The 15,357-nt window shown below is 43.8% G+C and overlaps 1 protein-coding gene across 8 annotated transcripts in view; it reads left to right on the forward strand.

The window, feature by feature from the left end:
- Positions 1–15,357, forward strand: part of wnk1b (WNK lysine deficient protein kinase 1b) — a 72,517-nt gene that overhangs the window by 37,117 nt on the left and 20,043 nt on the right. For 5 of the 8 annotated variants that reach the window (XM_018729961.2, XM_018729960.2, XM_018729963.2 and 2 more), the window contains exons 6-14: positions 1,225–1,313; positions 1,848–2,067; positions 2,385–2,721; positions 2,942–3,366; positions 8,313–9,557; positions 11,107–11,196; positions 11,518–11,553; positions 12,034–12,153; positions 14,880–15,266. In XM_018729961.2, the coding sequence (XP_018585477.2) occupies positions 1,225–1,313; positions 1,848–2,067; positions 2,385–2,721; positions 2,942–3,366; positions 8,313–9,557; positions 11,107–11,196; positions 11,518–11,553; positions 12,034–12,153; positions 14,880–15,266 (2,949 nt within the window). The remainder of the gene's footprint in view (positions 1–1,224; positions 1,314–1,847; positions 2,068–2,384; positions 2,722–2,941; positions 3,367–8,312; positions 9,558–11,106; positions 11,197–11,517; positions 11,554–12,033; positions 12,154–14,879; positions 15,267–15,357) is intronic. The other 3 variants (XM_018729967.2, XM_018729964.2, XM_018729968.2) reach the window with 3 other exon arrangements.

Genomic DNA, 15,357 nt, shown 5'->3' on the forward strand with positions numbered 1-15,357 from the left:
ATACAGTTATATAAGTATGTGGATCTGAAGATGATGTGTTAAATAGCTCACCACCCTTGTTAGGATTCACAGTGCTCCTTATGCTGTATACCTGCTTTGTGCTGGACTTGTCCAGTTCCGTTTCTGATTTGTGAATTGGGTAAGTAGTGTCTCTTTCAAATACATTTTAGCTCATTGCATAACACCTTTTGAATGTTTAAAAAAAGAAGAAAAAGTTTGAAACACCAGTTAATATTTTTGCTTGTGCCAGACTTGCATTGTTGGGATGCGTAGATTTAGGGCTTTAGTGGAACTAAACTCTGAGCGAGACCTACTGGGTGACTGAAGTTTGCATTTTTCCAAGAGCCATGAAGGATCAATACAGTCCTTCAGTAATCATCTTCAAGTCTTTTGAGATTTTCTCTTCTGATATAGTCCCTCTTGAAGTCTTAGGATGTTGTCAGTCAAGGCTCAGTATCCCTTTTGGAGTTTGGACTGTTCTCCAATTTCTAGCAATGGATTTCTTTGGACTATGGTGTCCATTAGCTGTAACTGCTCTGATGCTGTAAAAAAAAAAAATAAATAATAAAAAATAAAAAAAAAACTACGGTGGTTTTTTTCCTACAGAATCATTAGTAAGAAATGTTAAGTTTGTTCCATTGAAGCCCAACCAAGAGTCCTAAGTATTGTTTACTATTAGTGGTTTGTTAGGTGATTTTATGCTTTAACTCAGACATTTGCATTAGCTTATTGTTCAACTGTTATGCAGTTAGTTAAGTAATTGAACTCTTCTGCACCTCAAATCTTATAAGACTCATCACCATCTGGTACATCCCATATTAACTCCTTCCTGGCCCTCACTGGAGTCCTGAGGTAAACCATGTCAGTTGGTGACTTTCTCCGTGTCATATGTCTGGCTATAGCAGTTGAGGAAAACACGAGTGCAGCTCCCTCCTTTTTTGGATGTATCACCAAAACTGTATTTTGAATCAGTTACTTTAACACTGCATGTTAGCTGTGTCCTGTTTAACACAATTATAACAACACATCTTTGTTCAGCCGCTGCTTCCTGTGCATTTAAAATCTCTCTCCTGGGAGGTCTTCTCTTCAGTCTATGATGAGGTCTTCAGTTGAAGTTCAAGTCAGTCTTTACCATTGTATTAGGAGATGACAGGTTTGGTTGTTTGGGTTTTGCTACTGTTTGCATTGCACCGTCTGAATAGTTTCCTATGTTTTCCACATCAGGGTGTGAAGCCAGGCAGCTTTGATAAGGTAGCCATACCTGAAGTGAAGGAGATCATCGAGGGATGTATTCGTCAAAATAAAGATGAAAGGTGAGATTACTGGGCAGTAATTCTTCATTTCTTTTGTCATAAATAATTATATTAAGAACTTCACTTTTTAGGAAAAAAGTGGTAAATTGGTAGAGATTGGTTTTATGTGTGTGTTAATGCATGACTTAAAAGTACACTTTTGCTATGCATTTACTTCTCTACCCTGTTTTCCTAAACCAAAACAAGTAAACATTTCAGTGTTTTGCTATTGATAGCAGTCTGACTCCGACTCGTTTTTTGACGTGAGCAAGGATGAACTTTACTATTCAGTGAACTTCATTTTGATCATGAGACAATCACTTGAGACTTAACTGGCATCAGACTGTCAGTGTCATGTATTGTTTTCTCTGGACAGCAAGTTCAACAGGATACCATGGCAACATACTGCCCTTTTTATTTTATTAATTTAGCAGCCTAGACACCATTGTCACATGCTACTTTCTTTGATAAGGCTGGCATTATGAAGTTTTGACTTTGTATTAGTTGCTTTTTTCCCCCGTCTAAGCTCAGCTTTTCATCTCTTTCCTCCATTAGGTACTCTATCAAGGATCTGCTGAACCATGCCTTCTTCCAAGAGGAGACAGGTGTGCGGGTGGAGCTGGCTGAGGAGGATGATGGGGAGATGATCGCCATCAAACTGTGGTTGCGTATTGAAGATGTGAAGAAACTCAAGGGCAAGTACAAAGACAATGAGGCCATTGAGTTCTCCTTTGACCTCAGCAAAGATGTCCCTGACGATGTGGCCCAGGAAATGGTAGGTAGCCAGGGGTTGGGCTCTGCGTTCACCTAGGTTCTTGATCCACAAGACTGGTGGTGATTCCAGTGACAGCTTTTGTTCCTACAATAATTGCAGCTTAGTATTGCCAGTCTTGATTGATAGATAGATTGATAGGAAGTTGGATTAAAACTTTATTAATCCCAAAGAAAATTGCATGCTGAGATTTTCCTAGGAGAACATTGGTGGTTTTACATCCTCAGTGTGCTGCTTGCCTTAGAGGTCTGCATCAGAAGCTGTCACATGTTGGTGTACACTAAGCACAGGAGTCTCAGACTGGCCCTTCTCTGTGCCAGGTTGATTCTGGCTACGTATGTGAGGGTGACCACAAAACAATGGCCAAAGCCATCAAGGACCGTGTGTCACTGATCCACCGCAAACGGGAGCAAAGACAGTTGGTCCGTGCTGAGCAGGAGAAGAGGAAGCAGGAGGAAGAGCAGCAGCAGCAACAGGCAGAGCTTCAGAAGCCTCCACAGACTGCTTCAGGCGTGTCGCAGACCCAGCTACCTATCACCACCACATCCCCAGGCCCGGCTCCTGTGCAGACAGAAGCAGAGGAGCCAGAGGGGGACCAGCAGCAGCAGCCACAACAACAACAACAACAATTTCAGCAGTCTGGCCTCTCTGTCTCATGTGAGTGTCAGGCTCTTGTCTCTCATTACCCAATCCCAGTCTCTCGTGGACTTAGTATGATTACATAAAGAGCTGCCAAAGGTTGAGGCCCAGCAAGCTGAACTAAATCAGATTTAGCTGACAAATATCACCAGTTACAGATTTAATGCAGACAGTCTAGTAGGAGTCAGATGTTCTTGTTACTTACTTTATTTTTTTGCCCTTCCTGTGTTCATGTTAGCCACCGGGACAGCGGACAGTGGCCAGGGATCTTCTGTTTTCTCAGAGTCGCTTTTGGGTCAGCCAAATATGTCATACAGCTCACCACCTGCTCAGCCGCAGCAGGCTCCATCCTCCAGCCAGGCTTCTTATCAACCCCCCTCATCTCAGCCCAGTCTGGCTCCGCAGCTCAGCGCCTATCAACAGCAGGAGACACCCTCCAGCCAACCTTTTTACCAGGCTCCCTCCTCCCAGCCTAGCCTGGCACCACAGCACAGTGCCTATCAACAGGCCCCACCATCCAGCCAGGCCTCTTTCCAAGCTCCTGCCTCACAGCATAGCACCTACCAACAGCAGGCCCCACCCACCAGCCAGACCTCTTACCAAACTCCAACCTCCCAGCCCAGCTTGGTCCCACAGCACAGCGCCTATCAGCCACAGGCTATGGTAAGTGTCATCATCACACAATGCTGTATGGGTTCAGCAACCTACTTTGCAATAGCTTAGATGACATGTCGTTACTTAAAGTGGTATTGTATCATGTCCAGATATATTTTTTTCCCACTTGGGTTAGGCTAACTTCATTTGGGTGCTTGGAGTTTTTCAGTTCCAACAATTCCCACTGTAAGTTATAAGATTTCCTCCACCACAGCTGTGTGCCAAATTAGCTACTGGAAAACAAACATCTCATTATTTTTAGGATAAATGCAGAGATCAGGTTTTGCAATGATTATGTGAACATACACTTAACCACAAATTACATGCCGAATGACTACATATAGCAGCCTCTGAAATTTTCTGTGTGCCAAGACATCTATAGTCTTGTGAGCAGCCCTGAAATCTTAAACAGAATGACAGAAGTGTTGAATTATACTAAAGCCCATTCTAACAAAGATGGTGCACCTCAGATTCGGTGGCTTCTTCACAAAGTCTCTCTGTCTAGCATAATTTTCTTGGCACTCAGCTTTGGCAACAGGGGAATAATGTTGCTTTCGCCAGGGCTGAGGAAGTTGTGGTATCTTCTGTGCACTTAGGTGCCAAGTCTGCGACAGCAACTACTCAAAAGCCCCTGGGAGTTCAGAGAAAATAGCTTATAGTTAAAATATAGTTACACCTGATGTCTTGGGTTGTAACAAGGCCATAACATAACTGCGAGGAAAGGGCAGGACATTATAGGGCAATATGTGTGCTTGTTGCTGTAGTCACAGGTAACCATCTCAAGGAGAAATGAGTGTTAGTGATTATTTTAAACAAGTCTGACATGCTTGGCTGAAAGAATACCTATTCTGTTTTGTACCCTGCTTGAAATGGATTGTGTGTGTGCACGCATGTGCACATGTGTGAGAAATTGTCATTTTGGGTTGACTTCCTTTCTGGAGGGGACATGACAAGCCTGCATCATGTGTACAGTATTTAAGTAATCATCATAACAGAATGATGCATGTGGGAAAACCAAGTGGAATCAAATTAAACAGTTTGATTCCTTTGCTAACAAACCCAGCTTCTGCACCTTAGCTTCCATGCATCCTGTTACTCAACCCTGCCCATTTCCAGTGACTTACCCTTCCATGAATTGCAGTCATGTATTTGTTTATTTTCAGGTTCTTTTTTTTGTGCGACCTATATTTTGTATCCTTCTGGTCTGTGTCCCATTTCCATTGTTCCAGTCGTGAGACTTCACCATGTTGGTATGGTAACCTCTGATCAAACTGACTGAGCCCATCAATCCATTTTCTTCCTGCCCTCTGCTGTATGTCAGGTTCATTGTCCACTTTGCGTAGCCGCTGTACAAACGGCCTTCAGTCACTCATTGGCATCATGCCTTCAGTGATTCTATTGTTCCAGCATCTATGATTTTGAACAAAGTTAAATTCTCATTTTAGTTATTTGCTTGTCTGAAACACACACAAACCTATCATGTGTCTAAGAAGGTTATGATAAGACAGACACTTTTTTTGTTTATATATTTGCTTCATTATTTGGTCATAAATCATTTTTAATTTTGCTTCCTTTAGGGGAATCATTACTCTGTGGCTTTGTCCGGTCACTCTTCATATATTTACAGTTAGACTGCTTTTTACATTGCAATTTCACACAGACCATTAAGTTTCCGGTAGCAAGATTGTAAAATTTTACTCATGTCACATACTATCAATGACATATGAATAAAATTGTTCAGTCCTATCTGGTTTATTCACTCCATATTTTTACCTTGGAAAAAATGCTGAGTTGATTGCAGTTTTATATTATCAATGAGTTTGATCTTGGAGGTCATCTGTGGAATGTTGATGGATTGATGGTTTCCTGTACAGTTTGCACAGAACCACTGTATTTTGGCCTATAAAAAATTAAATGGATTTCTTTTTGTTTCTTTTTGTTGAATTTTGTCAAGTGATTGGTTTTTTTTTTTTTTTTTTTTTTTTTTTAAATTTTACTGTTCAGTCTACTGTCTTCTCTCTGTAACTTCCGCCTGTACTCTACACCGTAAAACATCCTCAGTTTGGTCGCTGCTGTTGGATGTTTTCAGGAGTTGCCAGCTTTTCTCCCTCCCCGGGCTGGTGTTTTTGTCGTCTTCAATTTGAATATGTCGTGAGTCATGCCACAAGGCTTTTCCTTGCTCCACCATCTTGAGATTTCCAAACCCACAGGAGGACTCTCCTAGTCATCAGTTTCTCTCTCTTTGTGATTCTCTGTTGGAAAAAGGACACTATTCTCACAGCCACTGGCTTTCCTGGTGTGTGAGGTGGTGCCTGAATCTCTGTAATGGCATCAGACATCTGCAGTGTCATGTACCCAACAGCTACATGTTTCATTTGTGCCAGGTCACAGAAAATGGCTGTGGTAGCCCTCTTTGGGCAAAAGCAGATTAAAAACAAAGATTTAAGTGTCTTTGCTTCTTAATACCCTGCAGTTACTGTACTGGTTGTCTGTGAGGGATGGCCAAACCTGCTGTCATAAAGTGTAAACTCATTGAGGTACAGCAGACCTCTCTTAGCATGTTTAACCATGGGCCCAGAGCACGCAGGAGTTTGTGTTCTTAGTAACTCCCGCTGCTCGACACTGTGTCTCTGGTTCAAAATCAGCTCATATCCCCGAGTCTGCTGTTCTCTGTGCCTGGGAATAGTCTGCAGTTGTTGCCTTCACATCACACAGGATTTGGATTTTGTACTGCATTTAATACAATAGCTTTCCCCTCCTTGGTCGGGCTCCTTATTTATATTTAATGTTAACTGAACCAGCCCGGTTTTTCCTGCTATTACTCTCTGTCTTGGTGGCCTGTTAACTTTTCTTGCTTATTTATTTGAAAGGTTAGAGATAGACTAGACGTTTATATTCTGCTTAAAAGTGCACGCATGATCCATAACCGATTTAAGTCGCTCAAACCAGTGTTCACTTCAGCTTCCAGCTTACATGATTAAAAAGGAAAAACTTGAGTCAATTAGTTGCGCACATTTCTTGGACTGTTCTAATTCCGTTGCTGCAACAACCCACCCCCTCGGTGGCCGTACTGGGCAGTTTTCCACTTTACTTCCAAAGTGGACAGTCTCCCCCCACGCATTCACGTCTTTGCTCTTTTCTCACCACAACGAGCTTTCCGTCTTTCGTTTTGTTTTTGTTTTAGTGATTCGTCACGTTTGTTTGATTTGTTTTCCATGTGGTTGATTTATTTTTACGTTCCCTTCCTTCCCCCAACCCCACCTCCCTCCCTTGCAGCCTCTTCCGTGTCGCCGAGGCCGTAGCATGTCAGTTTGCGTCCCCCACCTTTCTGCCTCTCCTCTGTCCTGCCCACCCGTGCCACCCTCTACACCCCCCTTGCCCCACTTGGGGGCACCCGATGGAGAGACCTTTGCGGGCCGACTTTCCAAAGCACTGGAATGTGTCCTGCCCCTGCACTCAGCCCCTCCACGTCGCCGGGCCAGCCTCCCAGCCCTTTTTGCCAGCCCTGTATGTCAGTGTGCCTGTGGGCCACAAGGTGGCACAACACTAGGTCCTCCAACTCTACATAGTCAGGGGTTGGGAAGGGGAGCAGAGGGCAGAGAGCATTCAGATGGGCTTCAGCCTCTACCTGTTCTTTGCTGTAGCTTCAGCACAGAAAATGTGGACTTCTGGCTACCTCGAGCTGTTAGGCAGGTCTCTTTTTCAATCGAATTTGAATTATTCACTTTACAGCTGAATCCATGCCGAACAATACACAAATTTGGAAAATATCTCTGAATATTGAGATTAGTGCAAAGTGCAAATGTTACAGCACCAGTGAGCTGTCCGAAGCCATGCTGTTCAGTATAGTGTGTGAACGATAAAGTGCGTTCCACTGATGTATGAATGAGTAACACATTGTAAGTAGTGTATGCAGCAATGTAAGTTACTTTGGGTGAATAAGGTGTGGACTCATAATACTACGTTGTGTTCACTACATAGTGTCTGATAAAAATAGTGACGTTAAACATAATTTAAAATAACAAACGTAATCTGGACAGAGGATTCTCATCACAAGTGAGAAGTGTGGCTGAAATAAGACACACTGTCCTCTTAATTCTGAGTATAACTTGATCTCTACAAATGATCAGCACAGAATCTCTGGTAGTTCACATCAATGCAGTGATTTAATGAGGTTAATTTCAAACTAGTAAATGCTGTACGACCTGGCTGAAGTCCCACTGACTGCTGTTGCCGAAGCGTTGTGTACTCGTCCTTGAGTTTGTCTGAAAGCAGGTCAACAGAAGTAGAAACTCGTTGTCCCACTTTCAGACAGTCTTGTTTTAGATGCCCTTCTCCCTTGACGCGTTGGTTGGGAGCCCTGTGTTTGCGTTAAATACAGGCTATCCGGTGTAACGCCATCCCTGCGACCGTATGACTGCTGCATCAGATTTACATATCTGCTCTTTACTGTATTGATTAAATAAAGTGGTCATGCCATATTTTAGTTATTAGTTTTTTTTTTTTTGTTTTCCGATGTCCACAGCACAGCTTAATCTGCACTTTTTTTTAAAAAATTTCTTCATAGTTTGAAGTCTTAGAGTTTTCTGTAGGCAGTTATGTAATAGACTTAGTCACATTATCAGAAATAAGCGGATATCATTTTGAATTATACAGTCTATGAAGCATTTTATAGTGGATGTTCCTCTCTGAAATGCAGCTGCAGTCTGAGTCTCAGGGGCCTGTATTTAATTATAACTCAGATAATAAAAAGATGTCATGTTATCTCGTCCCTGTACTTGTAATGCCACACAGAGTTTTCCTTTGCCCTCCTCACACCCTCCTGTTTATTGTGGAGCAGATTGTGCACTCAAGCTGTGTAGTGCAATGATACTGTTGTCTTTGTCTTACTCTGACGCTCGATGTATGATTCTGCCTCTTTCTTTATAAAGATAATCTATCTTATGTCAATGCAGCCGCAGTCTGTGACGTGTCCGTACAGTGGAGGAGCCACCGCCCTCCCAGAGACACCTATTTTTTTTCCCACCATACCGGAGCGGCCCATCTCCTTCTCGCCGCCACCTTCTGGCCCACCCAAAGTTATCAGTGTTCAGCGTCGCAAGAGCACTTCTGTCCTGGAGGCCCACACACGCCACTTTCAGAACCCTTACCGAACTTTTGGAAGCAGTCTGCACCCATTTGCAGGGCTTGAGCCTTTGGGTGGAGCACCAGATACACCTGTGCTTTTGGTGCCGACCCAGGTGGAACCTGTGTATGGGTACAAGGACACAAGGATGGAGCAGGAAGAGGCGGTGCGCCGGTTTGGTCTCAACCAGCCTCCTTTGCTGGACCACTATGAAGCCTTGGCCTATGCTGGTTACCCATCAACTGCTCACCAGCTGAGTCAGATAAGCTTCCACCAGCAGATGCATGTAGCAGCTGCTGCTACAGGCATCAGTTATGAGCCTTCTCAACCATGTCAGGCCTTTCTCCACCCACACATGCAGAGCCACATGCGACTGACCCACAGCCCCATTCCACAACTGCCGACAATAAGTGCTTCAGGCCCCTTGCCAACAGGAGCTGACCCATGTTACCAGCAGCAGCAGTCCTTCCCACACTCTGCTCCACCTGTCCTGGCTCATTCTGGGGAGCCCGTGCCTGGCACTGTATTTGAGTTTCAGCTACAGAGTGTTTCAGGGGACCCCAGCCTCTTGGCCGGCAGACTGTATCGGGCTCGCCGTGGCTCCATGGACCTGAACCTCGAGGAGCCACCATGTACACCAGGGCTCTGCGGCCGTCTGCAGCCCGTAACTGAGGAGCTATACAGCTATGTGAGTCCAGAGCTGCCCCTGCCCCCCGGGAACCTGCTTCTACATGGCCTGAAGGACCGCAGCCCTGAGCCCTCCAGTGACTCTGTGGCTTCCTCAGATGCTGGTGAATTCCACTCCCCACCTCCGCATGCAGGGCACCCCCCTGCGGATGCCTCTGCTGCCCAGACAATTCCTCGCACCTCTTACTACTGTGCAGACAATGGGAGCACTGCGGCAGATGCGCACCCTCCCAGTCAGCCCACCTTTCTGTTCATACCACCTTCCGAGGCTTCCGCAACAGCTGCCTCCCGCATGAACATGCTCCATGGCAGCTGGGCCCGGCCGACAACCTACCAACCAGACCTGGCTTACCAGGAGTCTGGCCCAGCCCATCAGGGTTCCTCTTTGGTACTATACCCACCATGCTCTTCTTCCCCCTGTTTTCGAGTATTTGATTAATTTGTCCTGTGGCTGTGGTTGTAACCATTTCCAGCCAGGCTTTTATAGCCGCCTCCAGTCATTTTCTTTGCTTTTAATAGGTTTTCAGGTATTTTTAAAATCCCTTTTCTCCAAACCCTTCTTTTTCCTAACTGGTTGTTTGTTGAAGGTGGATGAACAGTCTGTTTTGACTGTCACACTGTGGTCTGGCATTTAAATACAGAAATTTGGAGGTTTTTCTTGGGTAAATTAGCCTTCATGCATACTGTTTTTGTTTGTATGTGCATATATAAAAATATATGTAAAATGTGTGTTGGTATTTATGCACACAATACATTTGTAAATATTTGTATTGTGCATACAATCTCCAAAGTTAAGTTGGCCTGAACAGGAGGGGAATGAAGAAGTACCAGACACAATATTTGCAAGGCAATGTCACTAGTTTTTCTTGGCTTTGTTGACTAGGAGGTTTTGACAAGAGGCCAAAGTAACTTTGAGTACAACTCTAATAGAACACACAAACATACAACAAAAGCTTGTGTTAAAAACTGGTTTAATGAAATAGAACTGTTCTAGGATGGCATCTTTTTTTTTTTTTTTTTTCCCCCCCTTAAGTAAATTATATTGTAGAGCGTACTTAATGAAGTTGGCTGGAAACGGTTAACGTGCCCTTTTGTGTGTTGTGTCTATGCCATGGACACAGATCATAATGAGGTAAACAAGTGTGAAAACAGCTCTGTATCCCAAGTTGTCAAGTTTTGTGACATGCTCATTTTAATGGTATAAGGGTCAGAAGTCATCCGTTTAACCCTTAGAATGCTGGAATTTTCAGCATCACTGTAGTCACACCTGTCTAATCACAGTAGAGCTTTGTTTTTGAGCTTTTATGTATTTATTTTTTTTGCTCAATGTACCTTGTACTTACTGCTTCAAAGCCTCTTGATTTTAATGGGAGTGTCTTCTGTTGTGAGAACAGGATCAGGTAGGTGGTCAACCTTATGCAACTATACTTGTGTGGACTCTAAGTAAGAGCTGGCAGACAAGTATTTTTGCCTGCAGCCTTCTAAGGGTTGGTTTGGTTGACACAGTCTGGTAATGCACCCCAGAAACAGTTTTGTGAGGACATGATACAGAACCAGTTCTGTTCCAGGTGTGAGCCGATGGGGAAATTGCATTTATGGACACAACACTGTGTGCTGTCTGTGCTCTATGCACAGTAACTCTCACAAACACAACAAATCACCTTAGAGATTTCACGTGCATGAAACCTCATCTGCAACTAACACTTTTTTTGTTATGTTTTACATATATGTTCATACACAAACACTCTTTTGTTCCGAGTAACACATCTGAACATCAGAGTGCTCTGTGCATATATGTATGTGGGACATCGGGATGTGCTGTATGTCGGTGTGTGTTGTGTCCACAAGAAAATATTCTTATTTTTTTTTTAAATTTTTTTTCTCCTTCCTCTCGTTCCTGTGTCTGCCTGTCGTCTTGGGTCTGGAATCGGGCACAGGTTTCTGGAGGGCAGCTTCCTGGGCCCCAAGTCACCAGTGTTCACTCACAGGCCCCCAGCTCACAGCCTAGTGCTCTCCCTCCTCAGCAGGTAAGGTTCTCTTGGCTGCTGTCACTTTCCAGCGTGTTTGCACGTACGCTCTAACCATATCCTTTACAGGTCATCACGAAATATGGCATGATTGAGAGGCAGGAAGGTGGAATTGTGATTTCGAGTATCAGTTCCTCCCCCCCTTATCTGGTCACTGCTGTGGTGAAAATACCACTGATCAGTTGGATCATGGCTGTGGTGAAAATACCACTGAACAGTTGGGCGGTTTCTTTCCTTTCTTTGACGACTCTTGTCCTGCATGTGAAGGCTGTGGCGTGGGGACTACTCTCTCTTACACTGTGTTGTGTTTGTTTCTTGTAGTACGGAGGTTACTACGTCCCATCGCACCCTCCACAGGTAGAGAAAATGCAATTCTTTCCAAGAGCGCACTTTTCTCTTGCTTTGACTCAGTGCCTTGCCAACATTATCCTATACTTGATTTCCTCTTGTTTCTTGAGTACATTGCAGCAGTGCATTGAAACCCCAAATAAAATTTAGCTATTTATAGTGGAGGGTAGAAGGACAGGGGTGTAGGAATCTGGGGAAACATTGTGCCTTTATGCATGAAGGTAAGTTGCTCACTGGTGAATGTTTTGAATGTCAGTTTGGGTAACCTACTCTATCATTTGTTTTCATTTAAAGAGATCCAACATTGGCTAGACATTGTTCTGTTGATCATAATGTACTGTACATATAAGCAAATGTATATGTTGTGGAAGCTTTCTTTCTTTTTTTAGTTGTAAGGCTGTGTAAAGAAAATGCATTCACTGGTAACACAACTATCTGCAAAGAGCTAAGTGAGTAACTGTTTGCCCCCGCCATGTGTCTCCCCAACAGATTCCTATGGTGCCCCCCTCCCAGCCTGTGCCCTCCCTCCCGCTGCAGCCACCCCCTGGCAGTACTGTGGTTCAGAGCTCCTCACAGACCCCTTTGCCACCCAGTGTGCTACCAACACAGGTGAGAGCTAAGTTCCCCTTACTATACACCCTATCTTACAAAGTCCCGCAATCTGACTCAGGGAAACGGGTATGTTAGCTGCATGTGCATGTGAAAGGTCACGAACACATTCCTGCTGATTGGCACAATGTATATACACACAATAAGGATTGACAGTAGTGTCTGAATGCGCACACACAAAGGAGGATGTGCTGGTGCTGTCAGCTGGGGTTTCTTCATTCTGGTCCTGGTGAAACCCTGTAGATGCTTTCTTCAGAATCAGCTTGTGAATTAATCTGTGATTTCACTGTCTTCAGAGTCTTATTTATTAGTCATTTATGTTCAGCTGTAATTTATTCCATTAATTTCCCAAAACTGAGTAAACTTACTGCAAGTTGATTCACCGTAGTTACTCACTCACTCAGTGTTGTTGAGCACATACCAGATACCACATATAAGGCACAATTTTGAGTGTCCAGAGACAATCCCAGAAGCACAGGGTTCTAGGCCACTCAAGGTATACCCCAGATGGGATGCCAGTTTACCACAGGGCATCACTAATTACCTTAGCTGTTATAGGTGTTCTTCAATGCAAACTCCATCCGATGTGGTTGAAATATAAATCTTGGCCAGTTTTTAGCACATTCAGTTTAATGTGATTTGATTAATTCTATGAGGAACTCAATGAGTACAACTTAAGTAACTGCTTTGCTGGAGTGAAAAAAATAAAAGCATAAAGGTCACCCAAGATCAGACAAGTTCTCAGTTGCACTTACAGGAAATACCTTTTTGTTCCAAGGGTTATCTATTACTACCTGAAACCATTCATTTAATTACATAAAGTAAGTCTAGTAACTTCAGTGGGATCTTACAAATTAGGAAGTACCTGTGTTGTTATGAGTCATTATTTGAAATCATGCAAAATTTTTGCATTTTGGCATGCTCTGGTGTTGGTCCAACTGATTTTTGTGTGTTTAGTGGAACCCTTTTTCAGTGTTGTTAGTAGTTAACCTTTTATTACTTAAATTTTAGCCTTTTGAGCAGGAATCACTAAATGTATATTGGAATTTAAAAAAAAAAAAAAAAAAAAAAACATAGTAACACAGTGGTGTTTGTGTGTAAGTGTAACATGCTTTATAAAATATCAGTGTTAGATAATGCTGTAGTTAAAGCTTTAGCCTTGGTATGAAACATTCAATGTAACTTTGTTGGAATAATACAGTAAGAACAGCTTGCTGTATAAGTGGGTAAATCATTGTCACTGCAGGCAAAAGTGACCAGTAAATAGAGTATTGGTAATATTTGGGTGAAATTAGTGTGCGCTGTTAATTCACAGTCAGGTTATCACTAAAGGACAGCCTCTCTGCTGGCATAAATTGTGTTAACTGTACAATTTCTTTGAAAGACTGACATATCACTATTTGGCAGAATACATTTATATCCCTGTTTGTCAGAATAGCTGCTCAGCATCTGCCACTAGCACAGGTGTCATGTTAATATTGGTAGCTTGGGGAATGAGGATCATTTAATTCTACCAAATGAGTCAGCAAGTCCCTCTTGTTCTTGGTGTGTGCGTGTGTGTGCTTGTGTGTGTGTGTGTATATACACTACAAATATAGATTTAAAAAAAAAAAAACATTGCCAGTTCATGCATTTTTTGTAGGTTAGTGAGTCTAATATACTCTAGTCAGTTACTGTTGAAGGAAATGTTGTACTTCCAATCACTTACGGGTTGCGTTTTTAGGAGAGAGTAGTCAGTCGTAGGTAATCATTCAGTCCAGAAACTGAGCAGAACAAGTCCACATGTCTGGTTTATACTCTTGGCGTTTTCTTCATTTTGTTTGCCTAAACTTGAAAAAAAGGAACATTGACTATTTACACTAGTCTGCTCTTCTTCTGACACCTTTCCATGCTCCCCTCATCATTGACAGCATTGATTTACTGGTTTATTCTTTTGTTCTTGCACTTCCTCCATGGCATGCCGCCTGTCTTGCATGCTTGTCAGCTGTGTGCTAGCGTGCCAAGCCCACCCATTTTGTCCCCATCGCCCAGCGTGGAACACCTGTACTTTCTCTACCAGGCAGCACAGCTGTCCTTGGTTCAGGTACCAAACAGTGCATCTGCAAGGGGGCTGTTTGACATCTTCACCCCTGCAGCATTTTTCTCCAGCCTGTGTTTCTGTTGTGGACCTGTCACTCAAAGCAGCTGTATTAGGCAGAAAAATGTGTTTAGAATAACTGCACCCAGATGTAACGTGGTTGGCTTGCAGTTACTTTTTCCATGTGTTTTTGTTTGGAGTGCTGTGTTTGGTTTGCCAGCCCTACCCTTTGTGCATTATGTGCATGGTTTGGACAATTAGCTTTCTCGGGTTTATTGGGAATAAAGTGGAAAGTGCTGCAGCAGTAAGGACGATCACCTGTATTGAGAAGGGAGGAGGGCCGTTGTCTTCTAATGGGTTGGTGTGCTCTGTATACTAAGCACCCCTTGTAGTGCACATATTTTCTATGGGTGTCTATCTCATAGAAAGCAACGGATTCCACCTCTATTGACATGATTCCTTCCTTCTGCACACATGACCTATTTATGAACCTTCGACATGCAGTTGACAAGCTGTTGCACTCATGCTCCCCAGTGCTAACACTCCACCCCTTTCACTCCCACCATACCTTCTTCTTCCCAGTATCCTTCTGATCACTGACATATTTCTTGTTTCCTGTCTTTCTCCCATACGCTTCCTTACCGTCAAGCCTGTGGTGTCCTCACCGATATTCACTCCCCATGGGGACACAGTTTCCCTTGTCCCAGCTCTTGGTTCCACTCCCAATCTGACCCAGCCCCCGCTTTCACTCTGCCCTTCATCCTACGGCCCCCCTTCAACTGGGCATGTCTCCATGGCACAGGGGGGCTTCGCTGTGCAGTCACTCCCAGTAACTGTGGCACCCAGCCAGCCTCAGCAGGCACTTCCCATAGGGGCAACACCAACCTCTGTGCCCCCGGTTGGGCAGCCCTCTGTGGTTCCGCCCACAGTGCCACACATGGCCCCATCTCAGCAACTGGCTCCAGCCACACCGACGGTCCGCGCAGGCACCGTCCCGGCAGAGCTGCCCTTTCAGACAGGAGATGCTTCTCACCAGGTACCATGCCCCATGTGATGTGACCTCCAAACATCCTCATCAGAGTAGTTAATTTTCCAGATATCAGACTATGCTAATGGGTGGTTGTGGT

This window comes from Scleropages formosus, chromosome 21 (genome assembly GCF_900964775.1).
Source record: "Scleropages formosus chromosome 21, fSclFor1.1, whole genome shotgun sequence".
Lineage (NCBI taxonomy): Eukaryota > Metazoa > Chordata > Actinopteri > Osteoglossiformes > Osteoglossidae > Scleropages > Scleropages formosus.